Source organism: Mustela putorius, unplaced genomic scaffold (assembly GCF_011764305.1).
Source record: "Mustela putorius furo isolate JIRA1106 unplaced genomic scaffold, ASM1176430v1.1 tig00000695_pilon_pilon_pilon, whole genome shotgun sequence".
NCBI lineage: Eukaryota > Metazoa > Chordata > Mammalia > Carnivora > Mustelidae > Mustela > Mustela putorius.
In genome coordinates this window covers 3472230-3493432 of record NW_025421447.1, presented here as the reverse complement: position 1 = coordinate 3493432, position 21203 = coordinate 3472230, and the positions used below count along the sequence as shown (strand labels likewise).

At 48.8% G+C, this 21203-nt stretch overlaps 2 protein-coding genes and 1 long non-coding RNA gene across 4 annotated transcripts in view; 2 read left to right on the top strand and 1 right to left on the bottom strand.

Annotated features, from left to right (window-relative positions):
* VPS45 (vacuolar protein sorting 45 homolog) overlaps positions 1–5555 on the top strand; it is a 69912-nt gene extending 64357 nt beyond the window's left edge. Inside the window, exon 15 of the mRNA XM_004776822.3 lies at positions 4917–5555. Coding sequence (XP_004776879.1) covers positions 4917–5004 — 88 coding nt within the window. The 3' untranslated portion in view covers positions 5005–5555. The remainder of the gene's footprint in view (positions 1–4916) is intronic.
* Positions 2442–11824, bottom strand: LOC106004117. Of its 2 annotated transcripts, none has more exons than XR_006607609.1 (3): positions 11130–11808; positions 8770–8906; positions 2442–2946 (listed from the first exon to the last, which is right to left on the bottom strand). It is a non-coding gene; the product is annotated as an uncharacterized LOC106004117 (long non-coding RNA). The 2 variants fall into 2 exon arrangements; XR_006607610.1 differs by lacking the exon at positions 2442–2946 and having other exon boundaries at positions 8473–8906; positions 11130–11249; positions 11357–11824.
* Positions 11825–11917: 93 nt separating this feature from the next.
* On the top strand, positions 11918–20584 carry PLEKHO1 (pleckstrin homology domain containing O1). Its single transcript, XM_045083138.1, has 6 exons — positions 11918–12074; positions 12648–12794; positions 17271–17411; positions 18091–18195; positions 18568–18669; positions 19763–20584. Exons 1-6 carry the CDS (start codon positions 12045–12047, stop codon positions 20462–20464), a joined length of 1227 nt encoding a protein of 408 aa, XP_044939073.1. The 5' UTR covers positions 11918–12044; the 3' UTR covers positions 20465–20584.
* Positions 20585–21203: the final 619 nt, after the last annotated feature.

Below are 21203 nucleotides of genomic sequence, written 5' to 3'. Positions count from 1 at the left end.
CTATAGAGAGGCAGTGCCACGTCATGCTTAGAAAAACAAACTCTGAAGCCAGATAACCTCGGTTTGTATCTTGACTCTGTCACTTCCAAGATACAAGACCTTGGCTTCTCTGAGCTTCACTTCCTTTATAAAGTGGGATAGTTTTTATCTCATGAGAACCTCACGTACAGTGATATGAGCTCACCATTATTATTGCTGGTGTGATATTATTGCATTTTACTTATTAATTTCATTTATCTTCTCCCTTCTTCCATTGGAATATAAATCCCGTGAGGGAAGAATTTTTTTTTTTTTTTATGCTTTGCTTATTGCTGTATTCACAGCTTCTAGAACAGGGCCTGGTACATAGTAGGCAGTTAATAAATATGTGTTAATCAAATTGTTACCTCTGGAAAGAGCAATGGGGAGAAGAAAGATCCAGGAGACTTGAGCTTTATGTGTACTATTTAAAACTTTTGCCAGAACAATGTATTCCTGTATTACTTGCATCCTCAAAAAGCTTGTAGGCTTATGTGAAAAAAAGACATGTAGACAAAGGAATTCCTAGAGGATTGCTAATATGAGAGTTGAGTTGTAACAGATGTACAGTTCAGATAAAGTACCAAGGGGTGGGGCCGCCTTCCCGGGGAGGGAATAGTATGTGCAAAAGCAAAGAGGTATGAGACACAGTAGTAGCTCTGACGGCTGGAAGCAGTGGAAATTGAGAGGATTTGTCAGTGTTCTGGGCTATTAAAGGTTCCATTGTATCCTTCTCTCTCACCCACTCCTATCTTCCAGCATCTCCAGCTAAGTGTTTGGCTGTAATTAGAAAATTATTACTCCATTATGGCAAATATTTGGGGGTGTTTTTTTTTCTCATGCTTTTCCAGAAGGTCTTTTTCTGGGTTCCTGCTTCCTATAAATTCCATTAATTTTGTTTCATTATACCACTTAACATTTGACTCTAGCTTCCTTTGGTGTCCTTGGTTTTTTATTATTAAGAAACTCACATATAGGGCGCCTGGGTGGCTCATTTGGGTAAGCGACTGCCTTCAGCTCAGGTCATGATCCTCGGGTCCTGGGTTTGAGTCCTATATCGGGCTCCCTGCTCAGCAGGGAGTCTGTTTCTCCCTCTGACCCTCTCCCTTCTCATGCTCTCTCTCTCTCTCTCTCTCTCATTCACTCTCTCAAATAAATAAAATCTTAAAAAAAGAAAAAAGAAAAGAAACCCAGATATAACTTCTATCTGTGGAATATAGTGAAAAAAGAGGAAGATATAGATGATAGATCGATTGTCTTGTTATATAGCTTTGTTTAGGAGCACAGTTGTTCAACTCAATTACTTTAATAATTAAAATCTAAAGTCCTTTAAGTGTTAATCCCTAGTTCCTTACCGAAGACTGAAAAGTGAAAAACCTCTTTTTCCAATACATGATGCAAGAGTTTTTGAGATTGACTTTTTTTTTTTAAGATTTTTTTATATATTTGAGAGAGTGTATAGGGACATGGGTGCAAGTTGGGGGTCGGGGCTAGGGAAGGAGAGAGAGTCTCAAACAGACTACCCCACTGAGCGCAGGGCAGACTGAGATCAGTCTTGTGACCCATGAGAGCATCACCTGAGCCAAAATCATAAGTCAGTCGCTTCACCTACTGAGCCACCCAGATGCCCCTTAATGTTGACTTTTTAAAATCAGGGCTTTGGGGGCACCTGGGTGGCTCAGTTGGTGAAGTGACAGACTCTTGATTTTGGCTCTGGTCGTGATCTCAGGGTTGTGAGATCGAGTCCCACCTCAGGCTCCAGGGTGGGCACCTACTTAAGATTCTCTCCCCATCCTTCTGCTTCTCCCCACCTCTAAATAAATAAAATAAAATAAAATCAGGGCTTTTTTCTGCCCACCTTGCTTCTCTCCATAAAGTTGGAAACAATGACACCACAACCAAGACAAGCAGAAGCTTAACCCCCTCTGTTAGCGCCTGGTACCATCTTCGTTTATATGCTGTCTCACATTGAGTTGTGATTGTGCATCTATCTCAAAGAGTCCTTTAAAGGTAGGAATCAGGGAAGGGAGGGAAAACTGAGTGGGAAGAAATCAGAGAGGGAGACAAACTGTGAGAGACTCTAGACTCTGGGAAACAAACTGAGGGTTGTGGAAGGCAAGGAGGAAGGGGGGAATGGATAACTGAATAATGGGCGTGAAGGGGCATGCGATGTGATGAGCACTGGGTGTTACATGCAATTAATGAATCAGTGAGCACTGCATCAAAAACTAGTGATGTACTATATGTTGGCTAATTGAATTTAAATTAAATAAATAAATCTCAATGTGCCCCCCCCCAAAAAGCTAAAAAACAAAAATCATTCTTCTGTTGTTATGTTTTTAAACATAGTCTAAATTTGGGGTATAGATACCAATATGTTCCTCGCCCATAATTTTTAAAGCATTCTGCAGTGACTCATCAAAGTCCTCAAATAGATACTTTTTAAAAAGTCACAATGGCCCTCGGAAACAAAATTAGACTTGGCAAATATAAATAGTATTTTCTCTTTGCCGTCAAGAATGTGGGGTCTTGTTGATACACAGAGGAGGATCTTGAAGTATAATTTCAGTGAAGTTACTTCTTTTCTTTGCAATGGTTGCAGAGTCTGAAGTGAAGCAGAAATCACCTGGTAAATTCCCATAGGGCTTCCCAGCCCATTTGTTCCGTTCTTACTGTAAGTCACCAGTCAGAGACTTCTTGTGTTCTCTCTCAAGAAAGCAATGCTCCCTCATTCCCTGATACTTGTTTTCTGCCCTTGAAGTGTCTCCAGTCCAACTGGCCAAAAACCAGGCCACACAGAAGTACCTGGATTTCATTAGTGAAATAAATAAATTTCACTTCTACTCCTTTCCCTCTACTTTATCATCTTTTTTTTCTTTTGCAAAGGAGTTTGGAATTTAAGTCCTCCAAGTCCAGAATCTGCCAGATCTAAAAGTGGGAAACAATGGTAATGATTAGGTACCTACCTGGTCATCCCTCCAGCCCTCTGCTACAGACCTGTCTCCCCAGAGTGACACTTACTACACTGCCCCCAGACTCCAGTATCAAAGCGAAGGCTCTCTGGCCAACACGTAGCTATTTAAGATTTTATTTATTTATTTGAGAGAGAGAGAGAGAGAGTGAGTGAGCAGGAGGGAGAGAGAATCTGAAGCAGACTCCAAGCTGAGCACAGAGCCCAACTCGGCTCAGTCCCACGACCACGAGGTCACAACCTGAGCTGAAACCAAGAGTTGGATGCTTAATGGTAGCTATTTTAATGAGTTCATTTATTTAGGATGCCACTATTGGGGCCCTACTAGATATCAGCCTATGTGCTAAGCCCTGGAGATCCAAGCTGAAGCCCTAGACCCACCATAAGCAGCTCAAAGTCTAGTGCAGTAGACAGGAACAGGGAGAGGACCTGAGGAGCAAGAACACAGAGCTAAAATACTGGGACAACAAAGAGAGTTGCAGGGATGAGAGGGATCCGACCAGCCTGACGGAGTCTGGGAACTTTCAGTCCTCGCCTTAAAAGATAAAAAGGATTTCGTCAGACAGAAAAGGGCCATCTGTCGTTTCAGACACAGGACTTAAGAGCACAACATACAGCGGGGAAAGCTCAGGAGGTGTTTGGGGGAGAGCAAGTGGCTGGGCGCTGCTGGGTGGCCTGGTGGGAAGTGGAGCCAGACAAGCGAGCAGCAGTGTGCGTGGTACCCGGGGTACAGGTTCCAGAGCCTGAGCTTGAAGCCCAGCTGAGCCACTTCCTGGCTACATTGAGCTTGGCAAGTCCCTTCACCCCTATAGCTTGGTTCCATCATCTTTCAAATGAGGATAATAGCATCTTGTTCACACATACATATACACATACACATGTGGCTTAATACAGTTATCAGGAACAAAATGAATACAAGTCTTAGTTAATTATGAGGATACATTATGAAGGGCCTTGAATTTTAATCTGTACAGTATTCCATAAGCAAAATTAAGGTTTTCAAGCTGACGAGGTGAAAGTACACAATAGGATACCATCTGTGTTTTAGAAAATCAACTCTGGTGCCACTTTGCAGAGTCCCCCAGCTGAGGAGGAGACTAGAGGCACAGTCCACGTTCTGAGGCCATTTTAAGAGTCAAACAAGAGGTGTTGATGTAACACGGTTCTCAGTTAATACGGCAACCTTGCCCTTAAAAATTCTGGGTCCTGGGTGCCTGGGGGGCTCAGTTGGTGAAGCGTATGACTTTTATTTTTTTCTTCAAGATTTTATTTATTTGACAGAGACAATGAAAGAGGGAATACAAGCAGGGGGAGTGGGAGAGGGAGAAGCAGGCTTCCCACGGAGCAGTGAGCCTGATGCGGGACTTGATCCCAAGACCCTGGGATCATGACCTGAGCCGAAAGCAGACGATTAACGACTGAGCCACCCAGGCGTCCAAAGCATCCGACTTTCGATTTCAGCTCAGGCCATGGTCTCAGGGTTGTGAGATTCAGCCCTGCATCAGGCTCTGTGTTTAGCGTGGAGTCTGCTTGAGATTTTTCCCCCTCCCTCTTCTTCCCTTCTATTCTTCTCCCCACTTGTGCTCTCTCTCTCTCTCTCTAAAATAGATAGATAGATGGATAGATTTAGATTTTTCAAAAATTGGGGTCCTAACTAGAAATTTCAAACTGGAAATCTCAGTCTTAACAGATCTTACAGGTTTAGTGCTAAAAAACAGGGAGAATCTTGGGGAAGAGCACTGAGGGGCATTCCTTCTAGTCCACAAGTTTGAGTGTTCAACTGATGCTTCTGCACGCACAGATCAGACCAGTACCTCTTGAATACTAATTGTGATATCCTTCATTCACCTCTATGTCATGCGCGAGATAATCTATTTTTGGAGATGCTTTTTTTCCTTCTCTGAGTAACCTCCAATCTTCTGCTCAGTTTCCTAGAGGAAGTTCTGGCTTCTGGACTGCACAGCCGAAGCAGGGAGAGCTCTCAAGTGACATCGAGGTCAGCAAGCAGAAGATAAGATGGTGACAGCGAGGTGAAGAGAATGGCGTGACTCCCCCCCTGGCGTCGCCGCAGGTTTTCCCCGCTGACCACAGGTGTTGAAGAAGAGCCTTGGGTTTTGTGCTTGTCGTTCTAACCCAACTCCAAGTAGTCTGCTAATTCGTGGACAGTTGACACAGACACCAAGACTCCCAGTGATGAGCTGAGAATAAGTCTGTGCCCCAGCCCACTTTTCTTGTGGTTTTCTTATCAGATAAACAAAGGTATTCCTTGTATTTGACAGCACAATCACTTCAGTTTCTGATGAATTTTGTTGGGATCTTACTTGAGAAATGGGTTATCAGAGCTCAGAGGGGTTTAAAAAATAATCATTTGATGTTCACGCTATGCATCCTGTCTTCTCTTGACCCCTTTTACTTTTCATTAACCACATTCCTACACACTTCATTTTTTTGAAAACTCATCATGTTTCTGTAAAGAACCATCCAAAAATTGTTCCTACATTGCAGTTTTCTGTGGCACTGAGAAACCATGTATGACTACAATAAAAATCCATTTTGTGGAAAGATACAAGTTTTTATTTCTTTGGGGTTAATATCTATTTATGGGAATTCATGAGATGAGGGATGCGTTGGCTTTACACCAGAGATAGAGAAGGCACTGCTTCCATCCAAAGGATATTTAAAGTATGTCAAAGCAAATGATAGATTCTGGTGTCAATTTCAATTCTCTTGAAAGCAGTGGTTGTGGGGATGTCACTAATGCCAGGAAGTTATGGCATCCTCAAATCATAGCAAAAACAGCATAGCACAATCCCTCACTGGTCTTCTGTAAGCCCTGTATATATTTTGTTACTTTCTTTTGATGTTGAACATAAAATATTCGGTAGCCACAGACAGCCTGAGTTCAAATCTGTCAAAGTTGTCAGGCTTTGAGAATGCTGTTTAGTCTCCCTGTGGCTCAGTGTCCTCATCTGTAAGATAAGGGTAATAGACCTGGAAGGGGCTGTCAGTTAAGCACCCGACTCTTGATTTCAGCACAGGTCATGATCTCAGGGTCTTGAAACTGAACCCCATGTTGGGCTCCGTGCTCACTGGGGAGTCTGTTTCTCTCTCTCCCTCTCCCTTTGCCTCTCCCTGCTTGTCCACTCTCTCTCTCTCTCTCAAAAAATCTTTTTAAAAAATGAGAGTAATAGGGATGCCTGGGTGGCTAAGTGGGTTAAGGCCTCTGCCTTCAGCTTGGGTCATGGTCCCAGCGTCCTGGGATCAAGCCCTGCATCGGGCTCTCCCCTCAGCAGGGAGCCTGCTTCCTCCTTTCTCTCTGCCTGCCTCTCTGCCTGCTTGTGATCTCTGTCTGTCAAATAAATAAATAAATCTTTTTAAAAATGAGGGTAATAAAGTACCTTCCTCATAGGACTATAAGGATTAGATAATATATATAAAGCACTAAGAACATTGCAAACACTAATAATAGACAATAAGATTGATTCCTGTCTCCAGCCTGGGGCTACAAAATCAGTATACAGAAAGATCAGATTCCCGTCAACTCTCCCACTGCACTAATCAGCAGCTCAAGAAATAAGGGAAAAAATAAAGGCCTTTCTAGCCATCTCCCTTTTCCCCATTCCCTCTCCCTTTTCTCCATGGTTTAACTCACACTCATGTTAAGCCCTAAGACTTTGTCATATTATAGCTAAGAGCTAAGATCTAAATTCCTTTGCTTTTTTTTTTCCTTTGTGGGTCACTTTAGGTACCTTTAAAAAAATTTTTTCCCTTTTTTATATTAAAATGAAACTGCCTTCATTTGGGGTTATTATTTTAATTGCAGCATTTTATGAGTTACATAGTTTTTTCAAATAAACAGAAACTTCCTTCCAAGCAGGATTATGTGTGCCTCCCTTCCTCTTGGCAAGATAACTCTTTGGAATAAGAAGAACAAGAACAGACACTTCTCTGGGAGGACACCTGGGTGGCTCAGTTGGTTAGGTGGCTGCCGTGGGCTCAGGTCATGATCCCGGGGTCCTGGGATGAGTCCCACATTAGGCTCCTTGCTCAGCGAGGAGCCTGCTCCTCCCTCTGCCTGCTCTGCCTGCTGCTCTCTCTGCTTATCCTCTCTCTCTGACAAATAAATAAAATCTTAAAAAAAAAGAGAGAGAAAAAGAATGGACTTCTCGGGGTGCCTGGGTGGCTCAGTGGGTTAAAGCCTCTGTCTTCAGCGCAGGTCATGATCTTTAAAAAAAAAAAAAAAAAAAACAGACTTCTGGGGTGCCCAGGTCGCTCAGTCAGTTAAGCAACCAACTCTTTTTTTTTTTTTTAGATTTTATTTATTTATTTGACAGAGATCACAAGTAGGCAGAGAGGCAGGCAGAGAGAAAGGAGGAAGCAGGCTCCCTGCTGAGCAGAGAGCCCAATTCGGGGCTCGATCCCAGGACCCTGGGATCATGACCTGAGCAGAAGGGAGAGGCCTTAACCCACTGAGCCACCCAGGGGCCCCTAAGCAACCAACTCTTGATTTCAGCTCAGGTCATGATCTCAGGGTCAAGGCATCAAGCCCCGCCTTGTGCTCCCCAGGCGGGGAGTCTGCTTAAGGTTCTCTGCCTCTCAATCTGCCCCTGCCCCCACACACGCCCTCTCTCACTCACACTCTCTCAAATAAATCTTAACCAAAAAAAAAAAAAAAAAAAAGAACAGAGAGTTTTCTTAAACCATTCCTCCTATTATTTGCCTGCTTCCATTGTGCCTACCCAACTAAGGATACCAAGAAGTGTAAAAAGTGAGCCTTACCCTCAGGATGTCTGATGCCAGAAGGTGGCATTTCTGGGACACATGGGTGACTCAGTCAGTTAAGCAGCTGCCTTTAGCTCAGGTCATGATCCCACGGTCCTGGGATCAAGCCCCACGTTGGGCCCCCTGCTTGGTGGAGAACCTGATTCTCCCTCTCCCTCTGCCTGCTGATCCCCTACTTGTGCTCTCTCTCTGTCAAATAAATAAATACCCCCCCTTTTTTTAAGTTGGCATTTCTTTATTAAGGATCAAAGACTTACATACATTTTTTAAAATATTTTATTTATTTATTTGACAGAGACACAGCAGGAGAGAGAGGACAAGCAGGGAGAGTGGGAGAGGGAGAAGCCCGCTTCCCGCTGAGCAGGGAGCCCAATACAGGACTTGAATCCAGGACCCTAGGATCATGACCTGAGCCAAAGGCAGACACCTAACGACTGAGCTACCTAGGCACCCCTTACATACATTTTTAAAATATTTTTAAAATATTCTTTTTAGAGACAACCTGGCATGCTCACATGTGAGTTGTGGGGGTTGGGGAGAGCATCCCAAGCAGACTCCATACCCAGTGCACAGAGCCCAACTCAGGGCACGATTCCTTGACCCTGAGATCATCACCTGAGCCACAGTCAAGAGTCCAGTGCTTAGCCAACTGAGTCACCCAGATGCCCCAAAGACTTCGTTTTCAAGATTTACAGAGCCGATTACATTACTAGTGGCGCTTTATTTTTACCCTTTAAAAATAGCATTTTCCTTGACGTCTCATGTGCTTCTAATGACTCTCTTCCGTAGATTGAAAGGCCCTCGTCAAATGTCCCATTTACTCTACAAAGCCAAGGCACTGTTTTTAGCTAACCCTTTGGACAGCAAGTTTTTGCCCAGTAAACTTGCAAGCAGCAACTCAACAGTCCTATCGCTGATAGCTCCTTTCTTCCTCCCTTACGGGGAGTGGCTTATAAAACAGTCAAGTGAAGAATAAAGTTGCTGGACTTGCGTCTTACCCACGATGATACCATTAGGGAGGTCACCCCATCACGAATCCTCCTGGTATCTTCGCTCCACCAAAAGACAGAAATAGGCTTGAGTCGTCTTTGTGGCTTGTGTGTATCAGGGTATCCAGCTCACTGAGGAGACAGTGCTGTGACAATGTGTTAAAAAAAAAAAAAAAAGCACCGGTAAATTCTCACTCTGAGATTTCTCACTTAAGAATTGATCCTTGGAGGGGCGCCTGGGTGGCTCAGTGGGTTAAGCCGCTGCCTTCAGCTCAGGTCATGATCTCAGGGTCCTGGGATCGAGTCCCACATCAGGCTCTCTGCTCAGCGGGGAGCCTGCTTCCTCCTCTCTCTCTCTGCCTGCCTCTCTGCCTACTTGTGATCTCTCTCTGTCAAATAAATAAATAAAATCTTTAAAAAAAAAAAAAAAAGAATTGATCCTTGGAAACAGCCCCAAGTCAAAGATCCCAATTCAGGTGCCACGAGGTTCACCTGATGAGAGAGAAGTCAGCTGAAGAACAGGCCTGGGATGAGTGTGGCCCAGGGAGAGGGTATGAGTAACAGGACCACGGGAGGCAAAGCGAAGGGAGGTAGGGGCAGGACAGTAAGAGGAGACAGAGAAGCAGTACAGGTTAGTGAGAGAAAAATCCAGAGATTTATGTAACATCATCAGGAGCAAATAGGCAGGAAAGGTTCTCCACCCCCATGCATCTGTTCTGATCTGAAAATTACTTGGGAGGGTTCTGATATTTTACCAGTCCCTCTGCCTAATGTTCCACAAAACTCTAGCACAAGGACCCCAGTACCTTGCATACAGCAGACACTCAAATATTCGTTGACTTTTCAAAGGAGGAGAAAGGAGGAAGATGGGGCAAATCATGAATCACTTGTCTCCCATAAGCCAGAATCTATTTAACTTATAAATCCAAACCGCTCTCATCCGCCTGGCCAGCAAGCCCTCAAAAGAGCATGCCTCCTACTTTTTCCTCCCCAGTACACTGGGACATTTTGCTTCCTCATTTATGAAGATACCCTGGATTTTCTGATTCCCTTTAAAGCACTTTTTCAACAGGGAGCGAGAAACAGAGATGGTGAAAGGGGAGAGGAGAGTGTGTGTGTGTGTGTGTGTGTGTGTGTATACAAAGCCTAAACAGTGGACTGGAGTCAGAACACCTGGATTCTAATCCATTTAGCTAGTAACTTGCTGCATAAACTTGGGCAAGTGGATTGATCTGCCATGCCAATTCCTCATTTTCCAAGTGGGAATAATATTTATTCTGTATACCTCACAAGGTGGCACTAAAGATTTAAAGAAATGATATATAAGAGCATTTTGAAAGGCTAAATGTCTGTATCAGTCTAAAATAGAGGAATTAATTACTCTGGTAAATGAAAAGAGGTTAAGAGGAATATCATTGGGATTAGGAGGAAAGGGGGTGCCGGGAAAGAGAAAAGCCCCTCCTTCATTTGACAGATGCCAGAAAAAGGCAAGACCGCCCCATTCCTGAAACCACAAAATTGGTCAATATTTTCTTTTATCTTGAGACGCCTCCAGAAGAAAAAGTTCTTCATTTTCCCTGCTCTTGTGTGCCAGGGATTTGTATTCATTTTGTGGTTATTGCATGTCTACCATATGCCAGGCAATGTTTCTGTTAGCTTATTATCATTCAATAATTAGCCCTAGAGGGCAATACTTGCAGATTTTCATAGGACTTCCACAGGTCATCTCCTATATTCCACTAACTTTCCTTGTTGATAGAATTGGCAGTTCATCCCTCACCATTTAATATGTTGAGGAAGAGAGTCCTGATGAAATTCAGTGACTTGGGGTGCCTGGGTGGCTCAGTGGGTTAAATGCCCGACTCTGGGTTTCGGCTCGGGTCATGATCTCGGGGTGCATGATGGCGCCCCGCATGGGGCCCTGCCAGTGTGTAGTCTGCTTGTCCCTCTCCTCTGCTCCTCTCTCTCTCTCAAATAAATAAAATTTAAAATTTAAATTAAAAAAAATATTCAGTGACTTGACCAAAGGCCACAAAGTAGTGAAGATGAAACTGGTACCCAAACCTGGGTTTCCTGACTCCCCACCTGCCCTTAAATATGTACTGGAAAAAAATGAAGCTAAGATGTTGGTCTGTCAGCTCCGAGGCAGATCTGGTGTAGGAGGCATCAGCAGAGGTCTCTCCAGTCAGGGCATCCTCTGGGCACAGAGCCCTTTCCTCCACTGGACTAGGATGGGGTGCTTCCAGGTGAGGGCAGCAGGAAGAGATAGCGAGGAAGTTTTAGCCTCACCTGGAGCTTATATTTAAAGCCACATGGTACTCTAGACAATGGCTTTGGAGACGGAGAAATGTACTCCCGCCAGTACTTACCGTGTGTGTCTGCGTATCCCTGGGCCATCCCGAGTCTCACTCTTCTCCATATGCAATGGAGATCACACGTATGTCCACTTCGTACTTAGGAGGCTCAAAGAAGGCCTGAGGCTTTGCAAACTGGTAGCAATGTGGATTAATACGAACTCCACTCCCCCCGCGCGCCCCTACCCATCCATACCCCCCTCCTCGGGGCACAGAAAACTTTTCCCCAACACCTGACCTACCCAGGCCACTATCTCCACCACCCAGGGAGTGTGAATTCCAGATGCCAGTTCTCCCTCAGTCGAGCGCCCTCCCACCTCCCGCTCTTGTTTTTGTTTGGGAGGGAGACCTTCACGATCTAGGTTCTCTCGGTTTTGCTAGATCTCTCTCCATTATCCGTTCCCGCCGCCTCCGCGGGCCGTCCGGGCAGGTCAGGCGGGTAGCTGTCTCGGGCTCCACCCCGGGCTCCGGCCGCAGGTGCGAGCGTGGGTCCCGCGCCCTCCCCACCCCCCATCCCCGCCCCGGGAGCCGCTCTCTTCGGCTGGGTTTAGGTCTGTCTTCTTCACCCTGGGCGAGTCAGAAACAAAGGAGGGGGGTGGGGGAGCGCACCATCTCCGGCTCCGCGATTCGCCCTTTATTCTGAACTCGCAACGTCAGCGGGCCCGCGGATGGAACCGCGGGGCGCGGGCCGGGGAGCTGGCGGCGGGGGCGCGCGGGGGCCCGGGCCGCGTGGGCGCCGGGATGGAGGGCGCCGAGGGGCGGGGAGCGGGCGTGCGTGTGTGCGAGTGCGAGGGAGGCCGGCCTTTAGTGTAACCGGAGCTACAAAGAAGGGGAGAGTCCGGGAGAGGGAGGGAGGAGCGGCGGCGGCGGCGGCGGCGGGGGGCAGCTCCGCCAGCCGGCCCCTTCCCCCGGCGCCCGCGCCCACCCGGAATGATGAAGAAGAACAATTCCGCCAAGAGGGTGAGTGCGCCCGCCGACCGCCGCTCCCAGGACCCCGGCCCCGCGGCTCCGGCGCCGCGCCGGGGGGCTTTTGTGTGCGGACTTGGGTCGGGGGCTTGGACTTGGCTCACTTTGCGCCCGCCCCCCGCACCCCCTTCCCTGGGCCCGGCCGCTGCCTGCGTACGCGCGGCTGCGGCCCCGAGACAATGAGAAATAAAATAAAATGCCGTTCTTCCCGGCGCCGCGGGGACCGAGGCTGCGGGAGGGGGCGGGGGACCTGGCGGCCAGCCGGAGGCCACCCTCCGCCCAGGCCGGGCCCCGGCGCCCCCTCCTCTCGCACTTGGAGTTGTTTATGTGGGGGAAGCGGGAGGGCGGCGGGGCGTGTTGGGGGGGAGGGAGAGTTGCCCAGAGTGAAAACCTTCCGAGAAGTGGGGAGCGAACGCGGGGCGCCCTGAGTCCAGCCTCAGGGGGCTTGGGGGGACGGTCACGGGAAAGCCGGGGACAGGGGAGCGAGGGGTGTCGTGAGGGCCAGAGTGAGACGGGGAGAAGGCGACAGCCACCTAACCGGAAGGTTCTGCTCTTGCCCTGGGCCAGGGGCTTCAGGATGGCAACCATCCGTCCGCACCGCCTGAGAAGGTCGGCTGGGTCCGGAAATTCTGCGGGAAAGGGATTTTCAGGGAGATCTGGAAAAACCGTTATGTGGTGCTGAAGGGGGACCAGCTGTACGTCTCTGACAAGGAGGTAGGTGCCCTTTGCCTCCTCTGTCCCCGTTTCCTCATATTCCCCCGTTTTGTCCCCCGACAGGGGACTCCCCTACCTCTGTCTCCTCCTTGCGTCGCCCCCTATTTTGTTCCAGAAACAAGTTCAGCAGTTCGGTTGGTCTCTACCCCTGACAGATCTGCATAAAAAGGTTACCCCTTCTCCAGAAGCCCTGAGTAAGAATTTGAAAGTTGAGCGTGCATCTTAACTTAATGATTTTGCTTTGCAAACACCTTTCGGACAAGGACGATAACCTCCCTCCCAAGGTGTCCCAAAAGTTCTAAGTGTCCCCTGCTGCCCCCTACCCTTTCCTAGCAGCTAGCTGAAGGTGGGATTGTTTTTTTTTTTTCCTTTGCCCTGTCTGCTGAAAAGGCATATGCAGGTCACATCACAAGGGCAGCTGCCCCAGTCACAGAGAACACGTGCTCAATCCTGGGTCAGTCTCATATGACCTCAGGCAGAGTATCTGTGAGGGGTAGTTATTTCTGTTGAAGCCAACATTCCTAACCAGTGTGCTTCCCACTCCATTAAAAAAAAAAAAAAAAGCATCAGGAAACTCATTCTCCATGCTCTTCCTAAGTTCCTCCCATTTGTATCAGAAAGCAGACAAATGGAGTCAGGAACCCCTGTCTGTCCCTGGGTAGTTAAAATGAAAACCATAGTCCACATTCAGAACCTGAGCCCAGATCACTGAATCCACACTCTTGTCCCTTTTATCTCTATTTCTTGAGATCAGTAACACCTGAGAAACTGACATTGCCCTCCAGGAGTTGGAAGTCATTCCCATCCCTACTTCTGAGACTGCCTGCATTAGACTAGGAGACTGTGCTGTGCTCCCCTGGTTGGGTGGCCCTTCCTCCCCCAATCCTGTGTCCCACCCAACCCACTCCACCCGGCCCTGGGCCTTACTGGGAAGTCCACCCTGATTTCTAACCTCTTCTGCTTTCTGCAGTAGACTATATTTAGGTAAATAAGTCCTTTTATGGTATTGAAACAGACACATGCGCACTCCTAGAGAAAAAGTATTCATCTGAACACAACGTGTACCTAGCCGAGTAGGGGAAAGCCGAGCTGTGCCCAGGCCCAAGCGATCCCTCTTCTGGGTGTTTCGACCTGACAGTTTAGGCTAGGCTGGGAACTTGCTGATGGAGGGTGGTGAGAGAAGGCTTTGATAGTAGGATTTCTTTTTAATGGCCACTTCCACCCCATCCCAAATCCTATAGAAGGTCTTTCCACAATTTGCTGGCTTTCCAGTTTAAAAAATAATAACGAGCAAGTGTCAAAGTGTATCTCCTGTCTTCCCCGAACTTCATAATGGCAGGAAACTCTGGTGAGCAATCAGGGAGAACTTCCCACACGTCAAAGGGGAACCATGAGAACAGTGAAAGGGGAGAAGGAACAAGACCTCTTTTCTTGTTTGTGTTTGTCTGAAGAACAGAGTCTAGAAGCAAAAGAGCATGCTTGCTCCCTGTTTGTGGAGGAAGGAGTGCAGAGACGGGGGAAGGAGGGAATGACCTCAGCCTCCGAGGCTTGGTGTCCTGTGAGTCAGGAACATCTGATCCATCATGGGGCCCATTGCCCCCTGCCGAGGAAGAAGAAGAAGTGGGAACACACCTACCATTACTCCTCTTCTTGGCAGCCCATTTCCATACCACGGTGGGCCTGAACTTAGGGTGAAGCAGACAGAGGACTCTAGGCTCTATTCTGTCCACTTCCCACAAGCTCCAGAGCAGAATCTATTAAGATTCAAGATTTCTTTTTAAATGCGAAGTGTAATGATTGCAATTTAGGTGTTAACACAAGAATATTCCTAACTCTGTCCCCTCGAAATTTCAACAGTCTTATTTGTTACTTCTCATAAAGGCAGGGTCTCCCACTACCACCCCCATCAAAGAAATCCTTCTGTATGGTTGTTATGAATCACTTTCCTCAGTCAAAGGGCATCTTATGATCATGGGGTTGATGTATAGGAACAGAAACTAGATCTTGGGGAGATCTCCTGCTAGAGGAAACTGGGTTCAGGGTATCTTTTTTGGCAAGGGAAAATCCCTTTCTGTGGGCCCAGGGGAAAGGAAGGGTTAACTTTGGAAGATCAGTAAATGAGACTTAGGGAGTTTGGTAGAGGAAAGGACAAGGGTCTCAGAGTTGTCCGTCTTCGGTGGGAGCAGTAATCTCCTTGTCCTGCTGTTTGTCTTGTCCCTTCTCCTACTGCTGCCCTATCAGGGCCTAACTCTGTCACTGTCTCCTTCCTGGGGTTCCTCGTCAGCTGTGTCCAGGGCAGAATATTTCCCTTCCCTTCTCCCTTCCCTTCCTGTAAGGAAAACAAAACAAGTAACTCTGTCCCGTGGCTCCATACACACACCCAGCACTTTCCTCTCTAAGAGTTCTGGCTGCTGCTGATAATCTCACGTCTGAGGCATCACCCTCCCTCCCTGCCCCACGTTTCTGGGAATTGTTCTCCGGCACCCCTTGTTGACATCTTCTCCACTGCCATCCACAACCCTCCTGGGCCTCTGGGTCATTTACCAGCCCAAAGCTGGGGAGCCCTGGAAAGGGGAAAGCCGTGGAGGAAGCTCGCCAGGCCGAGGTATAGCTGTCATTGACCCCAGAGAGGCTATAGGATGAGCCCTCCTCCTCTGTGTCAGCCCCCTGGCCCCAATGGCAAGTCCAAGTCCCAAGGACAGGCAGGGGCAAGACCAGAGACTGGCTGGGGAGTGGAAGAGAGAATCACTCCCCCCCCCCCCCCCCCCCCCCCCCCCCCCCCCCCCCCCCCCCCCCCCCCCCCCCCCCCCCCCCCCCGCCTTCAAGGCTGCTGAGAACTAGGAGAGTAGATGAAATTCCTCTGCCTGCACGCAGCTGGTGGGGGGCGGTAGGTCTCTTCCAGGAGAGGTATGAAACTGCTTTTATCTGTTTGTTTAGTCTTATTTTTTTTTTAAGGATTTAGTTTACTTATTTGACAGAGATGGCAAGTAGGCAGAGAGGCAGGCAGAGAGAGAGGGGGGAGCAGGCTCCCTGCTGAGCAGAGAGCCCTATGCAGGGCTCGATCCCAGGACCCTGAGATCATGACCTGAGCCGAAGGCAAAGGCTTAACCCAGTGAGCCACCCAGGCGCCCCAGTTTGCTTAGCGGGACAAGCACTGGTGCTTTTCATCTCTCATCCCAGGAAATCAAAAACAGCTCATTCCCAGGCTCAAAAGGCAGAGGGTGAAAGCACTTTCCAATCCCAGTCTGCTGGTCTGAGACGGTGACTAAGTCCCTCTCCTCTTGCAAGCCAGAATAGTCCATAAGCCACAGCTTCAGAGACACAGGACTTCGGGGAACACCTTAGCAGAGAGGAGAAACGACAGAGAGATTTCAGACAGACGTTGGCATTTGCTTTGTGGTTCTCTGCAGAGGCTGGTGGGGTCAGAGGATGTAGAGAGAAGTGTGGTCTCTGTTGAAGACATTGGGCGAGAGAGTAAAGGGCAAATGCTGGCTAAAGGTGGGAAGGGTGCCAGAGAGGCGCCATAAGCAGGGAGGGCTCCGTGTAGACATAGAGAACTTCCTGGCAGGAAGATGCTTAGGCTCTCAAACTGGAACCATGGAAAGAAGGGGCAGAATACAAGTCTGAAATTTCCTCCTCCGGGGACAACCTGAGTGCATCTTTGTCCAGAGAGAGGTGGATGACTTAAACGGCTCTTGATGCCTGCAAGTTTTCTCAGTAGCTCGGAGGGCAAACTGCAGGTGTATTTTTTGGCTTGTGTGAACAAATAACACAGGGGTCTGTTGCTTCTATGGCTCTGAAGCTTCTGAAATGAAGGAGGTTGATGACTCTTTAGAATAGTATGTATTTGAGGAAGGAGTCAGGTCAGGGAAGAAAACCTGGCTGACTTAGTCAGGGGAGTGTGCGCCTTATGATCTTGGGGTTCTGAGTTTGAGCCCCAGGTTGGGTATAGAGATTACTTTAAAAAATAATAAAATCTTAAAAAAAAAAAAAAAAGCGACAATGTAAACGTTTAATAAGATGGGGGAGACCAGATGTAGCCTTTGCCTCGAGACACCCCGTGATGCTGACCCTGCTTTTATCTTCTCCCTTGGAGCGATCAACAGCCATCCCGGTCTTGGTTTCTTCAGGATGGTAGGATTAACCTGTTAGCCTCTACGTAAGCCATGTCTTTTGAAGGACATAATGGGAGACAGAGTGAAGAGAGACATCCTGGGGCTCTGGAAACAGCTTAGCTGAAGAAAGTGGAGCTAAGGGGTTTGCATGGAAACCCACCTGAAGAGTCAGGGCTTGAGGGCTCCGCCAGGACCGTGACCACTGTTGGACCTGTATGGGCCTTGGGTCAGACAGCTCTCCTACCCTGCCCCGCCCCCCCAATTAGGTTATCCTGCTTCCCAGGACTGGTCTAAATGAACAGTCCGAGGAAAGGCATGAGGTCGTTGTATCCTCAACACCTCCCCTCTGACTCTCCCCCAGGTAAAAGATGAGAAAAATATTCAAGAGGTGTTTGATCTGAGCGACTACGAGAAGTGTGAAGAGCTCCGGAAATCCAAGAGCAGGAGCAAGAAAAACCATAGCAAGTTTACTCTTGCCCACTCCAAACAGCCCGGCAATACGGTATGTCGCACCTGCCTCCTGGGCCCTGAGGGAACGCAGAACACCTCAGCCCTTCAGGTTCTCTCCCGCCACTCTCGGCTCAGAGGCCCTGGGCTTGCCCTCCTGCCAGATTTTGTTACTTAACCCGAGAATATCATGGCCGTTTCACATTCTCCAGGCAAGCCAGCCTTTGAATTGTCCAACCAAAGAAATCATCTCTCTCTCTCTCTTTGTCTCTCTGTCTCTCTCTCACACACAACATGCACATGAACATCAGACATCCCTTGGAAGAAAATCAGTTTTCCCTGTACCCTGATAGATGAAGTTCTGAATTGACTTTGTCTGAGGGGACTCACGGAAGTTCCTGTAACTTTCTATTTACTCAAGCATTTAAAGATCTTTAGTTTAGTAAAGGATCTTTACTAAACTAAAGATCTGTCCTTTATTATTTATCAAACGTCTTATAATTATCTCTAATGACATGTTAATATCCATTATCCTTCCTAGCTCTTGGTCATTTCTAAAACAACCTCTAAGCTGTGGGTTATTTTAGGAATAGAGGCTGGTTTCCTTAGGTTAGGGATGACAACGGAAGCAGAATCTCTCTCCTAGGAACTGGGTCTATTTCCTGATTTCTTCACTGTCATAGTGAGGCACCAACCCTAAAACGCTGGCTGAACCAAGAATCTTCTCCTCACAGGCTCCCAACCTGATCTTCCTGGCCGTGAGTCCAGAAGAGAAAGAATCCTGGATCAGTGCCCTCAACTCAGCCATCACGCGAGCCAAGAACCGCATCTTGGATGAGGTCAGGGGGCCTCATCTGGAGGGGAGGAACACCAGGGCAGAGGCAATGACCGTGACTCACTTAAAGGGTCTGCTTTTGGGGTGGACCACTCTTAACTTGCTAGCCCCCAGGGCTAGACTTCTTTAGCTCCCTCTGCAAACCCCATTCTCCCACCTTCTGAGTCTCTCTGCCAACTCCTCTTTCCGTGCTTTTTGAGGCCAGGGGCCAGCCCTGGAGCCCCCACACATACAGTAGAGACCTTGCCCTTGGATTTTCTCAGAAGCAGTTAATGGGATGGGTTCATTTCCTGGTCCAGGCATGTTCAGGCCACAGGGGCTGCAGGGGTAGGACAGTCTCTGAAGAGCACCCATGACTCACAATGCATTTCCTCAGGTCACCGTTGAGGAGGACAGCTATCTCGCCCACCCCACTCGAGACAGGGCAAAAATCCAACACTCCCGCCGCCCCCCGACTCGGGGACACCTGATGGCCGTGGTACGTAAGACTGTAAGAAAATAAAAACTCGTTGAAGGGCCGACTCCGTGTCGGTCCGTCTCAGACAAGACTGTCCAGCCCACCGGAGGCATCCATGGTACCAAGGTCAAAGACCAGGGGAGTCCCTTCACCCCGTCCCCCTGCCTGATTCCTCCAAATCAAAAATACTTAGTTAGCATCTACTATGAGTTCTAAAGCCCTTGCCCTCAATAAACTGATCGTTCTTTGTGGAAAATGGGATCTACCTCAAGGAAAGTGAACACAGAAGAGGTGAACGCTGTACCATGGAGGAGAAGCTATGAGACCGTGGCAGCCTGCCTGACAGGGAGCGGCACTGGGTCATGTAGTCACCTCGAGGCTCACCGTGAATGCCTGGAACTTGCAGAGTGCTGCTTCCTGTCACTATCCTAGCTCTCAGTCTCTAGGGAGAGAGGCAGTCGGGGGTACTAGAAAGAACCAGGTGGGAACCTAGGTTTGTGATTTACTCTCTCTGTGTGACTCCCTGAAGCCACCAGTCTTCAGCAGGATAGGGGGGCAGTCACTGTGCCTACCCCGAGGAGCTGCTAGGAGGAATGAATGATTAAAACAACACATATATCAGTATACATGAGGTGCTGAATAATGCCTGCATTATTTTTTACTATAGTATTCTGGAACTAGAACAAGTTGGACTTGAAGGCAGGGGGTGCTGAGCTTTAAAGGGCAGAGGCGGTTCGAGGACACAGATGGAAAAGGACAGTGTATGTGTGCGGACCCTCCTTTGTGTGTCTAACCCAGTTTGATGTGTAGAGTCCGCAAGACAGAGGGGAAATGGTGCTCTCTGGGAAGTTTATAGTAAAACGAAGAATATGGGAAACGGGCAGAAGTTCCTGTAAATCACAGGAAAATGAGAAGTTCCGATCACTATCAAAGGAATAAGAAACAGTAAGAAAGTCCAAGGGCTCCATCAGGATGGGGTGCTTCTCATTTAGGGAAGGCACCTTGAGGAGGAAAAGGACCAGTTTGCCTCTGTCTTTCAGACAGTCCCTCCTGAACTGCCTCCTGATGGCTGTCCCCCCCCCCCTTCATGCCTCCCTTCTCCCTCTCTCTCTAGGCTTCCACCTCTACCTCAGACGGGATGCTGACCTTGGACCTGATCCAGGAGGAAGACCCCTCCCCTGAGGAGCCAAACTCTTGTGCCGAGAGCTTCCGGGTGGACCTGGACAAGTCCGTGGCCCAGCTGGCAGGCGGCCGGCGGAGAGCAGACTCAGACCGTATCCAGCCTTCCTCGGACCGAGCCAGCGGCCTTCCCCGATCTTGGGAAAAGCCAGACAAAGGGGCCACATACACCCCACAGGCCCCAAAGAAGTTGACCACCACAGAGAAAGGCCGCTGTGCCTCCCTGGAGGAGATCCTGTCCCAGCGGGACCCTGCCCCAGCCCGCACTCTCCAGTTGCGGCCCGAAGACCCCCCATCTCTCCTTCCCCCACACCCGGGCCAGCTGTCCCGGATCCAGGACCTGGTAGCGAGGAAACTGGAGAAGACTCAGGAGCTGCTGGCAGAGGTTCAGGGACTGGGCGACGGGAAGCGAAAGGCCAAGGACCCCCCTCGGTCTCCGGATTCCGAGTCGGAGCAGCTGCTGCTGGAGACAGAGCGGCTGCTGGGAGAGGCATCGTCGAACTGGAGCCAGGCGAAGCGGGTGCTACAGGAAGTCAGGGAGCTGAGGGACCTGTACAGACAGATGGACCTGCAGACCCCCGACTCCCACCTCAGACCCGCCCCTCAGCACAGTCAGTACCGGAAGAGCCTGATGTGAAGGAAGGGGTCAGCGGCTGGGACTTGGGGGCGTGGGGTACACAGACTCTTATCTCCAAGTGTTGCAGGATAAAACTTTTTTATTTACCTCAGTCAAAAAAAGGGAAAAAAACACACAAAACTCGTTGCTCTTGCTGCTGCCCAACCTTCCCGCCACCCTCGTTTCCTTCCTTACCCACGGCTGTTTTCTCTGACACCTCAGTTGCCTCAGATTTGAGGAGGTGACCCCTGCATTAGTATTAAGAAGCTTTTACCTGGATGAAGAGGGAGCGGGTGGAATAAAGGCATAGTCTGGCCATTTACACACACCACCCCTCTGAGACACAGCAGGGAACGTTCTGCTGCTCCCAAGGACATGTATAAGCTGAGTTCGGCAGGGGAGGCTTTTTCTCTTGTGTCTCATTCCAGGTTGTCAATCCGAGGGTGAAATTTCAGCTCTCCAGCTCTAGCCCTGGGGATGTGGAAGCCATTGCCAACTGCACACACAGAAGTGACACCTGTCCCAGCCCCTGAGTAGGATTTGTGGGACCCCACCCCCCCCACCAGACACACCAGCTTCTTGTTCATATCATCTGAGACCAAGCAGCTTGGCTATCTTGTCTGCCTGGTGTCGTCATTTCCCAACACCAACTCAAAGATCCAGTGTTGGACAGTTGGAATGGTGTGGTCCTTCCATGAGGGGGTGCCCAGTGCAGGGGAACTAGGGGCAACTGACCCCACAGAAGAAGGACACTAAGAAC

Excerpts from the sequence above, each read along its gene's own strand:
- PLEKHO1 (XM_045083138.1), top strand. The coding sequence starts at position 12,045 with ATGATGAAGAAGAACAATTCCGCCAAGAGG. Across the intron at positions 12,795-17,270 it reads TGTACGTCTCTGACAAGGAG|GTAAAAGATGAGAAAAATAT; the intron begins GTAGGTGCCCTT and ends ACTCTCCCCCAG. Across the intron at positions 17,412-18,090 it reads CCAAACAGCCCGGCAATACG|GCTCCCAACCTGATCTTCCT; the intron begins GTATGTCGCACC and ends TTCTCCTCACAG.